The sequence below is a fragment of the Falco biarmicus genome, chromosome 2 (genome assembly GCF_023638135.1).
Source record: "Falco biarmicus isolate bFalBia1 chromosome 2, bFalBia1.pri, whole genome shotgun sequence".
In the NCBI taxonomy this organism is placed as follows: domain Eukaryota; kingdom Metazoa; phylum Chordata; class Aves; order Falconiformes; family Falconidae; genus Falco; species Falco biarmicus.
Genome location: NC_079289.1, coordinates 46,306,956 through 46,322,933, shown reverse-complemented (window position 1 = coordinate 46,322,933; position 15,978 = coordinate 46,306,956). Strand labels below are relative to the sequence as shown.

General features: G+C 34.8%; 1 protein-coding gene across 1 annotated transcript in view; it reads right to left on the bottom strand.

Moving 5' to 3' along the window:
* SCEL (sciellin) overlaps window positions 1-15,978 on the bottom strand; it is a 114,224-nt gene that overhangs the window by 5,202 nt on the left and 93,044 nt on the right. The window contains exons 8-12 of the mRNA XM_056327847.1: window positions 12,196-12,264; window positions 10,293-10,358; window positions 8,949-9,014; window positions 6,855-6,887; window positions 5,534-5,605 (exon numbers count right to left, since the gene is read on the bottom strand). Of these exons, the coding sequence (XP_056183822.1) occupies window positions 5,534-5,605; window positions 6,855-6,887; window positions 8,949-9,014; window positions 10,293-10,358; window positions 12,196-12,264 (306 nt within the window). The remainder of the gene's footprint in view (window positions 1-5,533; window positions 5,606-6,854; window positions 6,888-8,948; window positions 9,015-10,292; window positions 10,359-12,195; window positions 12,265-15,978) is intronic.

The window sequence follows — 15,978 nt, the reverse complement described above, 5'->3', positions numbered from 1 at the left end:
ATGAATTTTGCTGCTGCTGCCTGCTGTTTTGCCTCTAGCTGCTTGTGTAAAATAAGATTAGAAATTTGACAACTGATGAAGACAGTCCATCAGAATAAGGGTTAGCAAAGAAGATAAGTAAAGTAGGTTTAAAAAAAGCTGTCAAGGCAGGCTGCATGCAAAATCTTGGCTTAATTTAAGCAGACACTCCTATTCTACCATATCTTGGACCTCTATGCCTCTCAGACACAAACAAAAAGGGAAATTATTTAGGGCTTATGTGACAAGCTCTCCAGAGATTAGGTAAATTACAAAAGTTTAATAACTCAGACCCTGAATCAATATCAGCAAATGGTTCTTCATTTACAGAATAATTTTCTTTTGCATTATCTCATTTTCTGAATGTTAGGTATCTAATGTCTTCCTTGATATAATGTACAAAAGACCTATAGACAAGTTCATTAAGTAATTTTAAAAGTATAAAAATGAATGTATGATGTGATGGCAAAGTATGATTTTTTTCTTTTATGCTCTGTATTAAAACTTAGAGAAATTGAGTTGTTAACATTTTGTTTTGACTTTCAGTATGCACTTGATTTCTAACTCAGTTCACTTAAGATAAAGACCTAATACTTTTCAGTCCTTCTGCTCTGTGAGATGTGTTTGTGAATCTCACTGATTTCAGTGGATAATAGTTCTGTAATTCTGGTTTAACTGGTGACAAGTCAGATCACCATCAGAAAAGAAAACACAGATGAATCCCATTCAGACATTCAAGCACAGCTAATAGTTTTTAGTCTGGTTTTAGTTTTTGGTTTGGTTTGGTTTTTTTATCTTGAAAACATTCAGATAAAGTTTCAAGTGACATAGAAACAGGAAACATGAACCATGCCTATAAAAGAACTTTAGTGATGTCCGTTGTTTGATGAAAGGAATGAAAACATTTCTAATGTATTTGCATATTCTGAAGTCAATGAAGAAAACAATCGACAACAATAGGTTTTGTAAGTTTGATCACACTTTTCTGACTGTCCTTAATGCTGAGGCCAAATTGAAGTTGATCCTGGACATGTGTGGGAAAGAGAGAGAGAAACAAAATTTTAAACAGAACAGCCATGGTCTTGAACAAGTATTGGGCAGGAGAGTATGTGACCACAGCTCCCTATTCATTCAGTGAATGTTTCTTAACCTGTAAAAGTCTTGCTGAGCCCATTTCTAGTTACAGCTGTTCCCTAATTCCTGAAGGCATTCTTGCCTTGTTACTTAGAATTCGATCATCCATCTTTGCTGATACACAAACAGTTCACATAATACCCAAACACCAATATTGTAGGTTCTTTCATGGACCAGAAAACTGACAGACCACACAAATTTCAGAAGGCTTGCTGTAGTCTTTAATCAGTGGGGCATTTCATGTCAAATCCCAGGATACTCAGTGAGGCTTCAGATCTACTCACTCATCATCAGCATCGTTAGCCAAAAAAAAAAGAGGCAGATCTATAAAGGAGCCATACACAGTATGTTTAATAGATCTCCATCTTTTTCTGATTAAAAGACCTGACCAGAATTATAAAAACTACTGAGGTGACTCACTATTTCTAATGGATTATAAGATATATAGAATGTTTCTAAATGGGATACCAAACAAGTTGCATCTGTTGTCCTTTCTTCAGTGATATCTCCCAGCTGATCTCCTACAAAGGATTCTAATCCACAGATTCTTCTTCTGACATGATGGAATACACACAGACCACACTAACCAGCCCTGGCTAAAACCTTAAGGGTTGCTGATCTAGTCATGTCAGCAAACAACATTTCCAACCGGACCTTCCAAACCTGAACTAAAAGGGTTGGTCTAGAGTAAATCAAGTATGTCAGGCATCTCGCTGGGTAAACCTTAACATCATGGGTGCAGCTGAATTTTGATCTGCCATCCATGGCTGCTTTATTGTCCCTATATCAGAGTTTGTCATATATAACTAAGAATGAATAAAGAAGTTCTTTGAGAAAAGAGTGGCATTTATTCTGAAGCAGGGTGCATTTCCTTCCACACCGCTATGCTCATTAATCAGTGCCAGGAGCCCTCATTCAGACCTTTCATCAGTAACAACCGAACATGAGGGAACAGAAGAGGTCTGCAGTCAACTGTGAAAGCCAATTTATACTGTGCCAAAACCAGTGTAATGTTTAGCCCAGAGGATTTTGGAGTTAAATACAGAGGAAGAAGCTGTTGATCAGAATGTTTTATAGGAGGTAGACTGGGAAAGATCACTGAAAAAAAGCACAACTTAGTTTTGGTTGGAGGATATTTATGACCCTGTAAACACTGTATTAACTTTTCAGTTAGGAATAATGGGCTTGGATCTCTTCAGATAAGCTCTGCAACAGCATATCATTTATATCAACATGCAGAAAAGCTGTAAACCATCATTCCACTGAATGCCGAATCAGTCAGAATTGGGAGGCAGAAGGTCCCCATCACTAGGAACTAGGAAGTGCCTTCTGCTTAAATGCAAAAATATATCATCAAAAATGACTATTAATTTGTACTATCAGAAACAATTTAGAAAGTGTAAAGCCATTTCACTTTACCATAAAGAAAAAATTGTCATGGTAGCCAAAGCAAGATCTGACTGCAGTTACAGCTACTGAATTATGGGTATGTCCATGTGAGTTCTGTTTTAGTATTCTTGCTTCCAACATTTTTTGAGTGACAAAAACTTCTCCTCAAGTATGTCCAACACAATTTCTGATATATCTAAGCAAAATAAAAGATCAATTAATTACTTCTACTATTTATGAACTCTTGGAAATATGACTTTTTTGATTATGCTGCATCTTTTGGTGGTAATACCTTTGTTACTGCATTGGGAAATGTGGTCCCCTGTACCAAGTACTGTTACTTTCTTTGTAGATCATATGCAAGGAAGCAGCACAGTTGAATACAAGTGAACCCCATATAAAAGCATTTGACAAAAATACACATTTTAGCATCTTAACTGTAATAATTAATGAAAGATTGACTAAAGGTGTGTTAAACACCCTCGAGATGTTTGGTTTAACAAGATTGCCCACAGAACATGGTTCTTTAAAAAATGCAGTTTTTTAAAGACCTGCATTTAATGGTTACTACAATTCTGTAATGGAAAAGCGCAGAGGGAGAATCTGGGATCTCCACTGAGTTGAAAAAGAAACACAAAAAGTACTTGATAAGCAATGAATAAAAAACCCATTGAGTAAATCAGGAAAATGTCTCTGTATGTATCCAGTGCAGTGCTCATATGCTGCTGCATTTGTTAGATACCAAGAGACCTGATTTGAGAATGACCTATTATGCTTTGAAAAATACAGAGTTATTAGACAGTGGTTATCTTTACTTTTTCTGGATGCTAGCCTACTTATGCTGTCTAGGGTATCTATAGGTGCCCAAATTAATGATGAGATGCCTGTTCCGTTCTGTTAAACATATCCAAAAGGTGGTGGTCCGTATATCCATGCCTCCAGATATGCTATGTAAATTATTGTATAGTCTATGTTTTAAAATGGATGCCACATCTATCTGTTGTATTTGAAAACAATGCAAAAAATGCTTTTTATGTAACAGAATCAGTGTTAGGCCTTGCATGGAACAGTACACAATGAAGCTTACATTTTTAGCCAAAAGAGATTATATCTGCAACCTTTTCAGGTAAATCCTTTCTGAAAGATTTTCCTTGTGTTGCTGACCAGTTTGGTAGAAAACCAATTCTATTTCCCACTAATTTTATGCTGAAATTAATTCATTATTCCTTTAACATCCCTATCAGAATCCTGAGTGAGTCAAATAATCAATTAAGTATGACTTTAAAAAGTGTGACTCGAAAATCTTTCCATTCTATGAAAAAATATAGGAAATTAAAGGATATTACTCTAATGAATGTTGGTGTTACTAGAAATACTTTTTTTGTGTAACTGTTTACTTCCTCTGTGTGGCAAAATAATTTTTGGTCAAAAAAATAGCATTTATATGACATCTCTAATAGAAAAAAGGCACTTCTGCTGACAGCTGCTTAATACATTTTTGGTAAGCATAAATTCTAGAAAAATCTGTAGTTTTGTGAAGCTAACATATGAGCAGCAGATAGGTGACATCTGAAGCACCAACCAAATGTAAAGGAATTATAGCAGGAGTAAAGAGGGCTGAATTTTGCCCACTAAGATTACAGGCTACTTATAGTTTATATACTGACACAAATAGCTGTAACTGTGCAATGTTACCATAGAAACTTGTAGACCAGTAAAATATTCCTCCAGCTCTCCACCAATGGAGGGACAAGAATGCAAAGCTTCAGATGGTAATGAGAGCCACCGGGGGATGAGGAACGTGAATCGATTGAGGGTGGGGATTAAGTAAAACCTTAACAAGCCTTTAGGAGTAAAGAATGGCTGTGACTTCCCTAGTTAATACAGTGGTATATTTAATTCTCTGAGATCCCTCACATTTATCGACAGGACAACGTTTCACTGAAGCCCTGCTTTTTTTTTTTTTCCCCTACAGATTACACTGTCAGACATCTTTTGGATGTTTTTCTTAATCATTTTGTACCGTTTTTACATACTGGGGGCTTTGGAGGAGGGAGGAATAATTCAAAATAATATAGGCTGTGGCTTCAGACCACAGAAAACTGTACTTTATGAATCAAATTAAATAAAATTAGCTAATGTAATCTAATTTTAGTGTCTGCACCATTTAATATTTCCAGGTAAAAATTGTGCAGTGAGCTACTGTAATTCTCAGTGCATATCTAGAAATCTATTTCTAATTAATTCATTCACTTTTTAATTGCATATTCAGGCATTATATTCTGGTCGAAGTCACAGATTCAAATGTTTGCATGGTTATTGCTGGTTGTTTTGAAAAATGTAACATTTTCATCAGCAGAGAACCTTACCGTTTTCTGGAATTTCAGTAAAAAAAAATAATTTTTTTATGTCTTTTCCACCAGTAGTTTTCATGGTATTCTGTACACTTTCCAAGATACGTTAGTACATATGCCATCTGACTCATACTACAAGAACAAGTCCATCTGTTTAAATGTACTAATTTTGTCACACTAAATGGTATATGATGGGGTTTTACTATTTAAAATGTTAACACTACAATGCACAAGTTTTGTTGGTTTTTTTATATACATACTAGAATGTAGATATTACCTCTCCCTTAATTTATTGAAGACCAAAGAAAATGTACTATATAATCTGTACTACTGCAATTCACCTGTTTCCAAATATTTGCAGCAACTATGTATGTATGCTGCTCTTCAAGATGCAGGCTAGACAGTCTGAAAGAATAAAAAATGAAACATCTGAAATAACTTAGCAAGTCAATAAGATGGAACTCAAGGTTTGTACTTCTAAGCCAATGGTTGGGAATAGATAAATGCTACATTTATCACTCACCAAATGAGTGCTCCAAATGAGCTATCAAATATGGAATTCAAACAAATTGAGTACTTTATATCACATTAATCAATGTTTATCAAAACATTGTGTTGAATATATCTGCTTACATTACCTTGCTGTAGCTGGATTGTCCACATCCATCCTTGATTTCTGAGGGGTCACCTGTTCTGATGAAAAGGCAGGTCTGCAACAGGAATGCAAAAACATACTTAAGGCACAGGAAGATATTTGGAAACATAACATTTAAATGGATTATCGTTGTAGATGTATTTCTTACAGGTGTAACTACAGTGAGTTAGGATTTTCTTTCAGAAACTTTTTTCTGTTTTTCTTTAAATTTATATGTATAATATATAAATATATACTATATTTAAATAATTATACATATAGAAGATATAGATAAAGAATACTTATCTAAAGAGCTATGCAATGCTTTAGTTTACTAGATTACTGCATCCACTTAGCCTTTTGAAAAATTAGTATTCCAAGACTAGCTGTTTTGCTAGTATGGATATAGAAATGAAGTGGAGCTTTTTTACTGTTTCAAAATTATTTTAGTAGTAAAGGAACTTTTGTATACTTTTCTACTTCCTATTAAATACATTTTACTTATTTAGCAAAGTACTGATTTGTTAAAAACTAAATAAGTAAATAATTATACTTTCCTATTTTTACTTATTTGTGTGAACAGTGAGATTGGTCATTGCAGCAATACTGAAATAAGAAAGGAAGAAGGTGGCTGGTGACTGGTACAGCTGGAAATGAGAGTTAAATGCTTCTTTAGAGAAACTTGCTGTTAGGATGGCAACTAAATCATAAGAAGTTGTGTATCTGTCTTAATTATCAACCATGAAATTACAGGTTGGTTAAGTAATCTTTTTCTAATTTAGACTATGTGAAATGTGCATTTAATTAATGAATTAATTTAATAAATTTATTTTCAAAAATTAGAGCAACCTTTGCAGACACTCAAATAATTTTGCTTTACATCAATTCATCTTACATTAATGCATTCTACTACAAGCTTTTGCATCTGGCCAGCTTTTTAATTTATCACTTCCTTTTCCTTCACTTTGCTCACACTTTCTTTTTTGCTCTCTACAGTATCAGTTTAGTATAAAGGATATTTGCATTAGCAACCTATATAACTGTGGAACTAAAATTCTGAAGCAGTTTTTATTTTTTTATGCAGTTACAGTTGTTTTTTCAATCTGAATAAATGTCCAATTAAATGTTCTAAACTATGTGAAAATAATTACATTTCTGCAAGAAAGGAAGTCTTCTTCATGCACTTCTGTGACCATCAAGGAACCCTCCCAGGTAAATTATACAGTCTTTGTATTATAAATACATGTAAAATAATAATCAAGGTTTGTGCATAGGAATGTGTTGCATTGCTAAATCTACTAAGAAGCAAATTAAGCAAGACATACGTTGTTGGAGCCTCTGAATTTTCTGAAATGGTCCTAGAGAAAGAAAAGAGTAAATATTTCAGAAACCAAGTTGCAAAATGCTACTATCGAAGCACTTTGCCAGATTTTTGATCAATCAACAGCCATGAATTTTACTTTCCCATCCTTCCAAGATGGTATTTTTGTTTGTTAATGTGGAATTTAACATGTTTAACTCAACTAGCACAATATTAAATTCTAATCATATTCTTGATACGTTACTAAGACAATCATTCTTCAATTAACATTTTCCAATCACTCTGTTCAATAGTGTTTTGTTTTCTAGCACACAACTCACAACCAAAAAACTCAGTTACAGTGAACTGCTTATATTCTTAGCTTCGATTGCAATTTCTTTTAAGTGTTCTGTAAAGTGTGCTTAATCAGCTCAGAACTGAGGCAAAGCACTCTAGAAATTTACGTGTCGTGCTTGACTATAGAAGGCTAGAATCAGGTCTCAGAATCAGAAAAGGTAAGTAAATAAACTCTTGACTAAAAATACCCACAAACCTATGACTGCTGAACTCTCTTCCTAAGGACAGAAGAATAATCAGCCATTCTCATATTTGAAGAAAAGACTCAGCATTTTGTTCCATGTCTTTAAGACTGATAGTGACCTTTTACAACTGTGGCTATTAGCATCTATGCGTAAGCACTATTTCCTGAAACTCAGAGGTGAGTAAAAGGCTTTACTTTAGTGACTATTATTAGTTACAATAATAGTCACAATTTGAAATAGCTTTCACATCTTCAAAGCACTTTTAAAAGATAAATAAATCATTTAATGCCTATCACTGTTTAACCGGCTGTCCTTGGTGACATCATTGTTAGGTGATCCAGGAAGGGTCATGAAAGCTTCAGAAAGAATATGCCTGTATTTTGGTCTTCTCTGAACTATGAGGGCAGAGGAGTAACCAGATAATTAGTACTGAGGACACAGGAATCCCAGCTTTTTGTAGAAGCTGGGCAGATGCCATATAGAGGATGCATCCTATCCTGTGCTTTCAAAATTACCATGATCATAGTGATACACTGAAATGAAGCCAAATAAATTCATCATAGTTGGCATATCAAAAATATCTAGTAAGCACTGACTTAGAAAATAAACTTTAGCATCTAGGAGTTATCTTTCTCCTAAATGGTCAGTGACTTTGAATCTTGGCCAAACAGATGGACAGTACTAAACACAGAATAAGATTAAAAATAATTGCTAAACTTGGGTTTTAAGGATTCGTGCATTTATGTCTTCCAGTGGGAAAGATTCCATAAACTCCCTTAGCAATCATCTACCAAGGAGTTACACCTAGCATGACAATGTATCTGTTCATTTCAGTTTCATTTAATTTTCATCATGGGTATGCGTAAGACTCATGTTGGAAGTTTCCCATATTAAAACTAGAGAAGCACAAAGGCCATGCTGCTGCCAGAAGAGGACCTAAGCAAAGAATATCATGAAAGCTCAGGCATTAATATTTTAAACCATCCATATTATGCGTTTAGATGAGAGCACAAGAAATGTTGTCTGTTCTCTTTCTGATCTGTCAGAACGCAACAACAACTTTAGAAATTAATGTTAAACATTTGTCTGCAAGTAACTTTAGCCTGAGATTTTCTTCTAAACTATTTCTTGGACAGCTTACTGAGAGCTGATGAAACAGATGTTGAGGTTTTGTCCACGCTGTTAACCAAAAGAGCCCAGGGTTAGGTCCTGGCCGTCAGACCAAAGGGCAGCAATAGATTCCTGCCCTTATGGCTCATTGCTGTATATCAGATTTGTCTTGTGGAGATCTAACTGAAATAGTCAAAACCATGAAGAAAGCGTACAAGCACGGTAGAAAAATTATGGGGAGCACTTATGTAACCTCAAGTGGCCGGCATTTCTTATACTCCGACCTCAGTCAATGCTGGGTGTCAAGCTGCTAAGAACCCAAGGAAGTAATTAGACATGAGGTGCTTTCTCTTGCCATATCATTTTACTCATCAAACACAGTCCCTCAAAGAATCACTCTGTTAACTCACTCCCAAAATCAGCTCCAGCCAACAATTAGGAAATAACTAGTAATCATCAGTACTTACCCTTTTGTTTCCACTGTTTCTGTCATGGTCTTACTACTCGAAACAGGGGGAGGCATCCAAGATTGCCTGTCAGTGTTAACAAATAAATCTTTGAGTATTAGTTTAATGATATGGGGCTGAACAGCATACTATGAATGTTAGAATGTCAAAGCTGATGTAGAAATACCTGGAACTTTTCTTAAATTAGTATTTTGAAATAATCCATGTAGATACTAATTAGATTTTTTTTTCCAGATAACTGAATGGAATTGAAAATATAATAATTTTAATTATTTTGAATAATGCATTGTCTGACTGTAGGTGGTCTGTTCTGCAACTTGAATGGTACAAATAAACAAATCATTTATGGGAAGGACAACCAGATGGAATGCACAAAGGAAAGAGTGTCAAGTATCAACCCAAGAAACACATTCAGGCTGGTATTAGAGGTCACATAAACATCACAAGCACTTTCAGTTCTCCTTCTCCCCCCCCCCCCCCCCCCCCCCCCCCGACCTATCAATCCAGCAATTGTTTGTGAGGAAAAAGAAGCAATTGCACCATAAACAGTGCAATTCAGTGGTGGCCTTTCACATCTTCAAAGAGCCTGAAGAGAACTACTACACCATAAACTGCCACCAAACAAGCAGGCTGCTAATACGAAAATGATGACATTTTAGTTTCTGCTTTCATAATTCTACTGATTACAATTATTATGCATGGAGTATGGAAGAGAAAATCACAAATGAACAAAATTCATGGCTGGGAAGGATGCATAAAAATACAGCTATGACCAGCAGTGTATTTTAAATTACAAATTAAAGTTATTTGTTCTACACCATGTTTTTATTCCTGCTCAGACAATACTATCTGAAATGCAAATTTTTAAAGCTAGCTGTGTATCATGCATGCAGAAAACACTGTAGTTCATATGTACTGCAACAGCACGGGGTCAAGCTGGGTTTATGAAAGGCAGCTCCTGCTTGACGAATGTGATCTTCTACGACAAGATGACCTGCCTGGTGGATGAGGGAGAGGCTGTGGCTGTTGTCTACCTGGACCTTAGTAAATCCTTTGACACTATCTCCCACAGCATTCTCTTGAAGAAACTGACTGCTTGGATGGGTGTACTCTACACTGGGTAAAAAGCTGGCTGAATGGCCAAGCCCAAAGAGTGGTATTGAACGGAGTTCAATCCAGTTGGCAGCCAGTACTCCTACAGAAAAAGCCCGAGCATGTAAAAGTTTAGTTCTTGAGGCTTGCTGAGGAGTTAGAGCATACTAGAGGAGAAAGTTGGTAATGTTTTTTCTTGTAATTGTGATACATTATTGTAGTGTAATGGAGTGCAGTGATGGTAATGAATACCTTTTCTTCTTGATTGGAGAAGTTGCAGTAGTGTTTTCGGATGCTGCATCAGGAGTCCAAGATTGTCTGTTAAAGAAATATACATAATTAATTATTTTTCAATAAGTTTATCATTTTAAATGAAAAAACTGATAAGAAATCGTATTTCTACTATGAAAATGATACAACTGTGTATGGTAAATGGTATGACTGTGTTTATATATGTCAACTGAAATTTTGGAAATATCTCAAAGGATACAAGATTTGGGACACCTTAAGGGATTCTGATGCTTGGAGAATAGATGTGTTTTTACTTGATATCTAAAGTAATTTCTGACTTCCTAAAACCTTGACTTCTGTACCTACACTTCAGTCTTTAACCACTAAACCACCAATTTTTTTATTTTTCATGCTTTAAATTTTATGTTTCTTATTCAGTTATGTCAAGTTTGCTTTATTTTCATTATGCCTGTAAAAGGAGACTGTATTGCTCACACTCCTAAATACATAAATTCCAAGCCAGTGATTTTTCTCACACAGTTTGTCAGAGAGTTATTGTCTTGTCCTCTGCAGTTCTTAATGTAATGAGAGTAACTGAAGAACAGAGCTTTACAAATCATCTTACTGCTCTCTGGCAGGGAAAGGTATATACCATTTAAGTCTCACTTAAGTCCCAATTCAGAATTCACGGTAGGTCTATTAAAAAATCAGCTCCAGACAAAATAACAAAAAATCCAATTTATATGATGTTTCATGTGTCATCATCACCGTGATTTACAACATAATGGTGAAAATCATAACTCAAAAGAATGACCTCACTTGAACTTTAAACGCCAGAGAGACTCATTTGCTCTTCAGAGTAATATCTCAACACTTTGCAAGATGACATTTAATTGCAGTGCTCAGTCTTCACTAGCAACTATATTCAGTGTAATTTATTACTGATAAAACACTACTGACATTGATAAAGGCACAAAGTGATATATTTGTCTCTTTACATTTATAAGTACGATGGCTGAGCTCTTCTGACTTTCATTTTTTAAAGAAAAATTTCAATTAGGTAAGAGCTGTAAGTTCTTTAGAAAATCAATTTTCAGTATTGTGTAGTCATATTACATGTATAAAGTGGTCATCTTTGAATCATAACAACTCTTTTAATAAGATGTCAAAAAAATTTTGCCAACTTATTTTAAATTTAAAATTCATTTCAAGCTGTTTTAAACATAAAACTGACCTTCTGACAAAATAGAAGTTTTCCACTGGAAAAATCAGCCTGTCTATGAAAAAAAGTATTTTCTATCTTTTGGTACTCAAGTTTTCCATTGGCAATTTTCAGTGACATTTTCCACTGAAAACATTAATTAGAATATTTTCATGTAGTCTTTCCTCAGAAATACATATTGTATGTATGTAGAATTCATGCAGAGAAGTGTAGAGCTCTAGAACATATCCATACCGAACTGTTTTCAAAGCACTGTTTTTTGTATTTAAAATACTGTGTTTCTTAAATAATTGCTATGTTGAGTAAATGTGAAATCTGAGTTGAAGAAATAGGCATTTTTAAGGAAAATTCCTCTTATTCTAAAAAAAATATCTGAGAGACATCAGATTAATTGTCCTCTGAAGGACCCTTTTTCTCCTCTCTGGCTATATCTCTGAAAGACCCTTTTTCTCCTCTCTGGCTATAAAAATAGTCTCTGAAAACCCACATATAGATGTCTGCATTCCAGATGTCAGGTGGTGAAATGAAGCCTATTAGGCCATATGCGATACAAACAACTTCTCTATATATTCTAGTATGTGCATTTATTGAGAAGTTATGATAATATATAATGCTTAGAAGATAATGCCTGATAAGTTATACATGATACATGATAAATCCTAATACATAATACTTAGATGATAAAATTTCCAAAACTCATACCTGTTGCTTTGCTTATTATTCAGAGTTGGGGATGTATTTATTTTATCAATATCACTTCTGGCTGGAATTCTGTCAGAAACACAGAAAGTATTTACAATGCACACTCTAGATATTTAAAAAAAAACCAACAAACACTATCAATAAAGATGGAGTATCACTTTGCCCTGGGTACAGACTAAAAATTCCAAGTATCAAAATGGGTATGAACAGAAGCTGAATTAATATAAATTTAGTTCATTAATATCTGAAGAGTCTGAGTAGCTCACTGAAAAAACTGCTTTAAAACACTTATCAAATGCTAATTGATATACTGTATCAAGCATTATTGTTAACAGTTAATTTATAACAACACCTTTGAATTAGATCAAGATACTAGAAAGAAAGCAATGTTCAGGCAAGCGGTACATAAACTATACCATTTTCCTGTCCCTCACCATCCTGTGGGAGATGCAACGGTCTTGTTTTCTTTACAGCTTTTAGAGATCAATGCGATTTGAAAATACTCTGGTGTAAAATCCCTGACAAAGCATGGTACTGACCTACAGGAATAACACGTATCAAAGATGTTACATTATTTGTGCTTGAATTTATTTTATTAAGCCATGAAATTTACACTAAGAAACAACAACATGATTTTTCAAGCCCTTTATGGATTCTGTACTTGTTACCTAAAAGCCTTCCAAATTTTCACAGAAAATACCATGTAGCTATCATAGCTGAAACAGCTTAAGTACTTACTGTATTCCAACTTTCTTCTCATGTATGGAATATCCTTTAATAAGAACAGGGGGACTCCAAAAAGCACAAATATAGTGATGTACATATCTTAAATATTTGGTTAAAAGAGCTGAAACATATTTTGAGCTACAACTCTTTTACATATATAAATTATTTAATTTAGTTCCTTCTATGAACGGAAGCTATAGATACAAAATAATCAATCCTAGAACTATAATCTAATAACATGTACAAAACATTTTGTATCCTGCCTTCAGCCAAGTATCACAGAATACTGTTGTTTTTAATAAAAAACCCTCAGGGTTGCTGTGGGACTCAGTCTGCACCAGCACATGCTCTGTGCTTTCTTCTGACCTTAAATTTACTTGTGCAAATGACTATGTCGTGTCACAGGCAGCTCGTGACTGTGACCAGCAGTTACAGTTACTCAGAAGATCACTAGAGGTCTCGCTAAACTTGCTAGCATTACTGTGGATACAAACACCAGCGTTTCTTTTAATTCACAGCTACCGAATGAACCAGTGTTTCTTTCGTGTTTCATTTCACATTTTCAAAATTCAGCACAACACTTTAAGTAGTTCTTTATTTTCCCTTTTTAAAGACTTAAAGGGTCCATCTGGCATCCTATTACACTGCTCCCCAATGTAGCAGAAGCTTTGAAAAAAGTGAAAGAAGAAAGCTAAGTATAATATTAACTTCTTGCACAACTTCTCAGCTTCTTATAAGCAGTGGTCAAACAATACCCTCTGTGTGCACACGGAATGCTTTCTCCAACAGATGCCTTTGTATCAATGATCTTTTTACCCACCTAATGCTTTTCTGAACCAATTTAAACTTCTGGCTTGCACAATATCCTGTGGTGATGACTCTTACAAATAATATATGTGTTAAGGCAAAAAATAATTCTTTTTTTCTTCCTTTATATTTTCTTTTTTTCCTCTCTCTCTCTCTCTTAAAAAAAAAAAAAAATCATTACCTAAACATTTTATAGGGTATCTCCCCATTCTTACAGTGCAACAAACAGAAAGCATTCCTTCCTTACTCACTTTCCCTATACCACAGTTTTTGAAGCTGGGGAATCTTTGCCTCTTCAGACATTCTGCATATGAAAGCTATTCCACCCCTGGGATCCTCCTTTCTCAACTTCTATATTTTTCTGGTTCTACTGTAGTTTCTTTACATACATGAAATTCTGCATGCAGTGTTCGAGATGTGCAAAACATGATCGTACCATGTTTTTGGTTTGGTCTCAGTTCCTTTTCTAATAATTTCTACCATTGTAAAGGATTTTTTAGATTATTAATAAAGCAAACAATGGAAGTGTCTTGTTTGCTTCAGTCCTATCTCTTCAGATCTAATTGCCACAAATGCAGTTAGGTTTTATTCTTGCTGGAAACTATTCTGGACTTAGTAGCATTTAGTACTTGGAAAAACAGAAAGGTAATTTTCATGGTCACTGTTTGATTTTTAAGTTTTCTCCCATCTTTTGTCAAATATTTAGTTAGTTTTTAATACTAAGAGAGAAAAAAAAAGGATAAATAATTTTTTTCCTCCTAACCAGAAAGGCTGGTTGTGATTATCTGCACAGTGCAATTGTCTGAATTATGTAGATCTACATGCCAGTACAAGTATATGTGCATCTGCTGCCATCAAGCTATGGATTTATGTTAACAACATTTGGTGTTTTCTTGTGCTTGCAGCCAATGGTGCAATTGCATGTAGTCATCTGCAGCATCTCTCTCAGGTCTCCTATACTGAAACTGATGTCCAAATTTTGTAGATATGGGATTAGGCAGAATTCGTATCGACAATACCTTTTTTGACCATGGATATGGCAGTATCCAAGAAGCAAGAAGCTATACTTAATATGGCTTTTAGATATGTCTTCACTGTCACATTCACATGTGCAATGAAGAACCCAAAATTACTCCTATACACCTCAAATATTTTATTTTGGATTTTTTTTTAAATTAGAATTTCAGTGACTATTTTGACATTTTGAAAACAAGTTATTGAAGAGACATTCTTCCAGATAGATCCAAATTCTTTAAATTCTTGTCTTTTGGAATATTGCAGTTATGGCCAGGAGGAATGCAAAGCAGAATTGTCAAAAGATGTTCCAAAATCTAGCTTGAAAACAGGTAACTCCTAAAGACCTTTTGCAGGATAGAAAGCTACCATTTTACAGTGTCTTAGCTAGACAAAAATTCCTTTCAATATAGACAACATGACTTACAATAATTCTGTAAACAGCTCTGAGAGATTTCAAATACCAAGGTAATTCTTCTGAAGAACTGTCTACTAGAAGCAGTCCTTTAGACTGTATTCTGCTTTCCAGGAACATGCTCCATCTTCAACTCTACCTTTTAGTTTTGAACAGGAAAAAGGTTGAATGCTTTTTCACACAGATAACTAAACAATATAGCTGTTCTGCAGACTGATATGTTCTAAGCTTGGAGACTTCTGTCCTATGGTTATGCTTGCCAGAAATAATTTATAAGAAAATAAGGGAATTGTACTGGGTGGAGAATATCCTTCACAGAGGATGCAGAATTACCAAATTTGACTGCAAGGAATAAAAAGGTGCTAAAAGAAGAGACATCACCACACCCTTTTATGCCTTAGGTTGCAAGTTGGAGGAGATGTAGAACACGTGGTCATCCCTTGCAGAAGTGCCTGCTGGCAATGGGTGTGGACAAATTAATCCTGGAATGGCTTTATTCCACAGTTTTGAGAAGACCGGTAAAGAGTGAGGAAAAATAAAGAACATGACTGCAGCTTCCTCATTGTGGTAATTTTAAGGTGGAATCATCATTATTCACTCCATTTATGGACATATTCCACATTAGTTATCAGAACTATATAACCTTTTCTTTGTATTCTCTGTCATCTGCTGCATATTAAGAACCTTTTATGTTAGGTATTTGTGTATATGAAAACACAAAACAGTCAACTTGCAACCTAAAATAATTCAGACATCTTAGTATCTCAGCATAAAGCAAAACCATATAGAGTACAAAAGGACAATGCTGTTCAGGGATACTG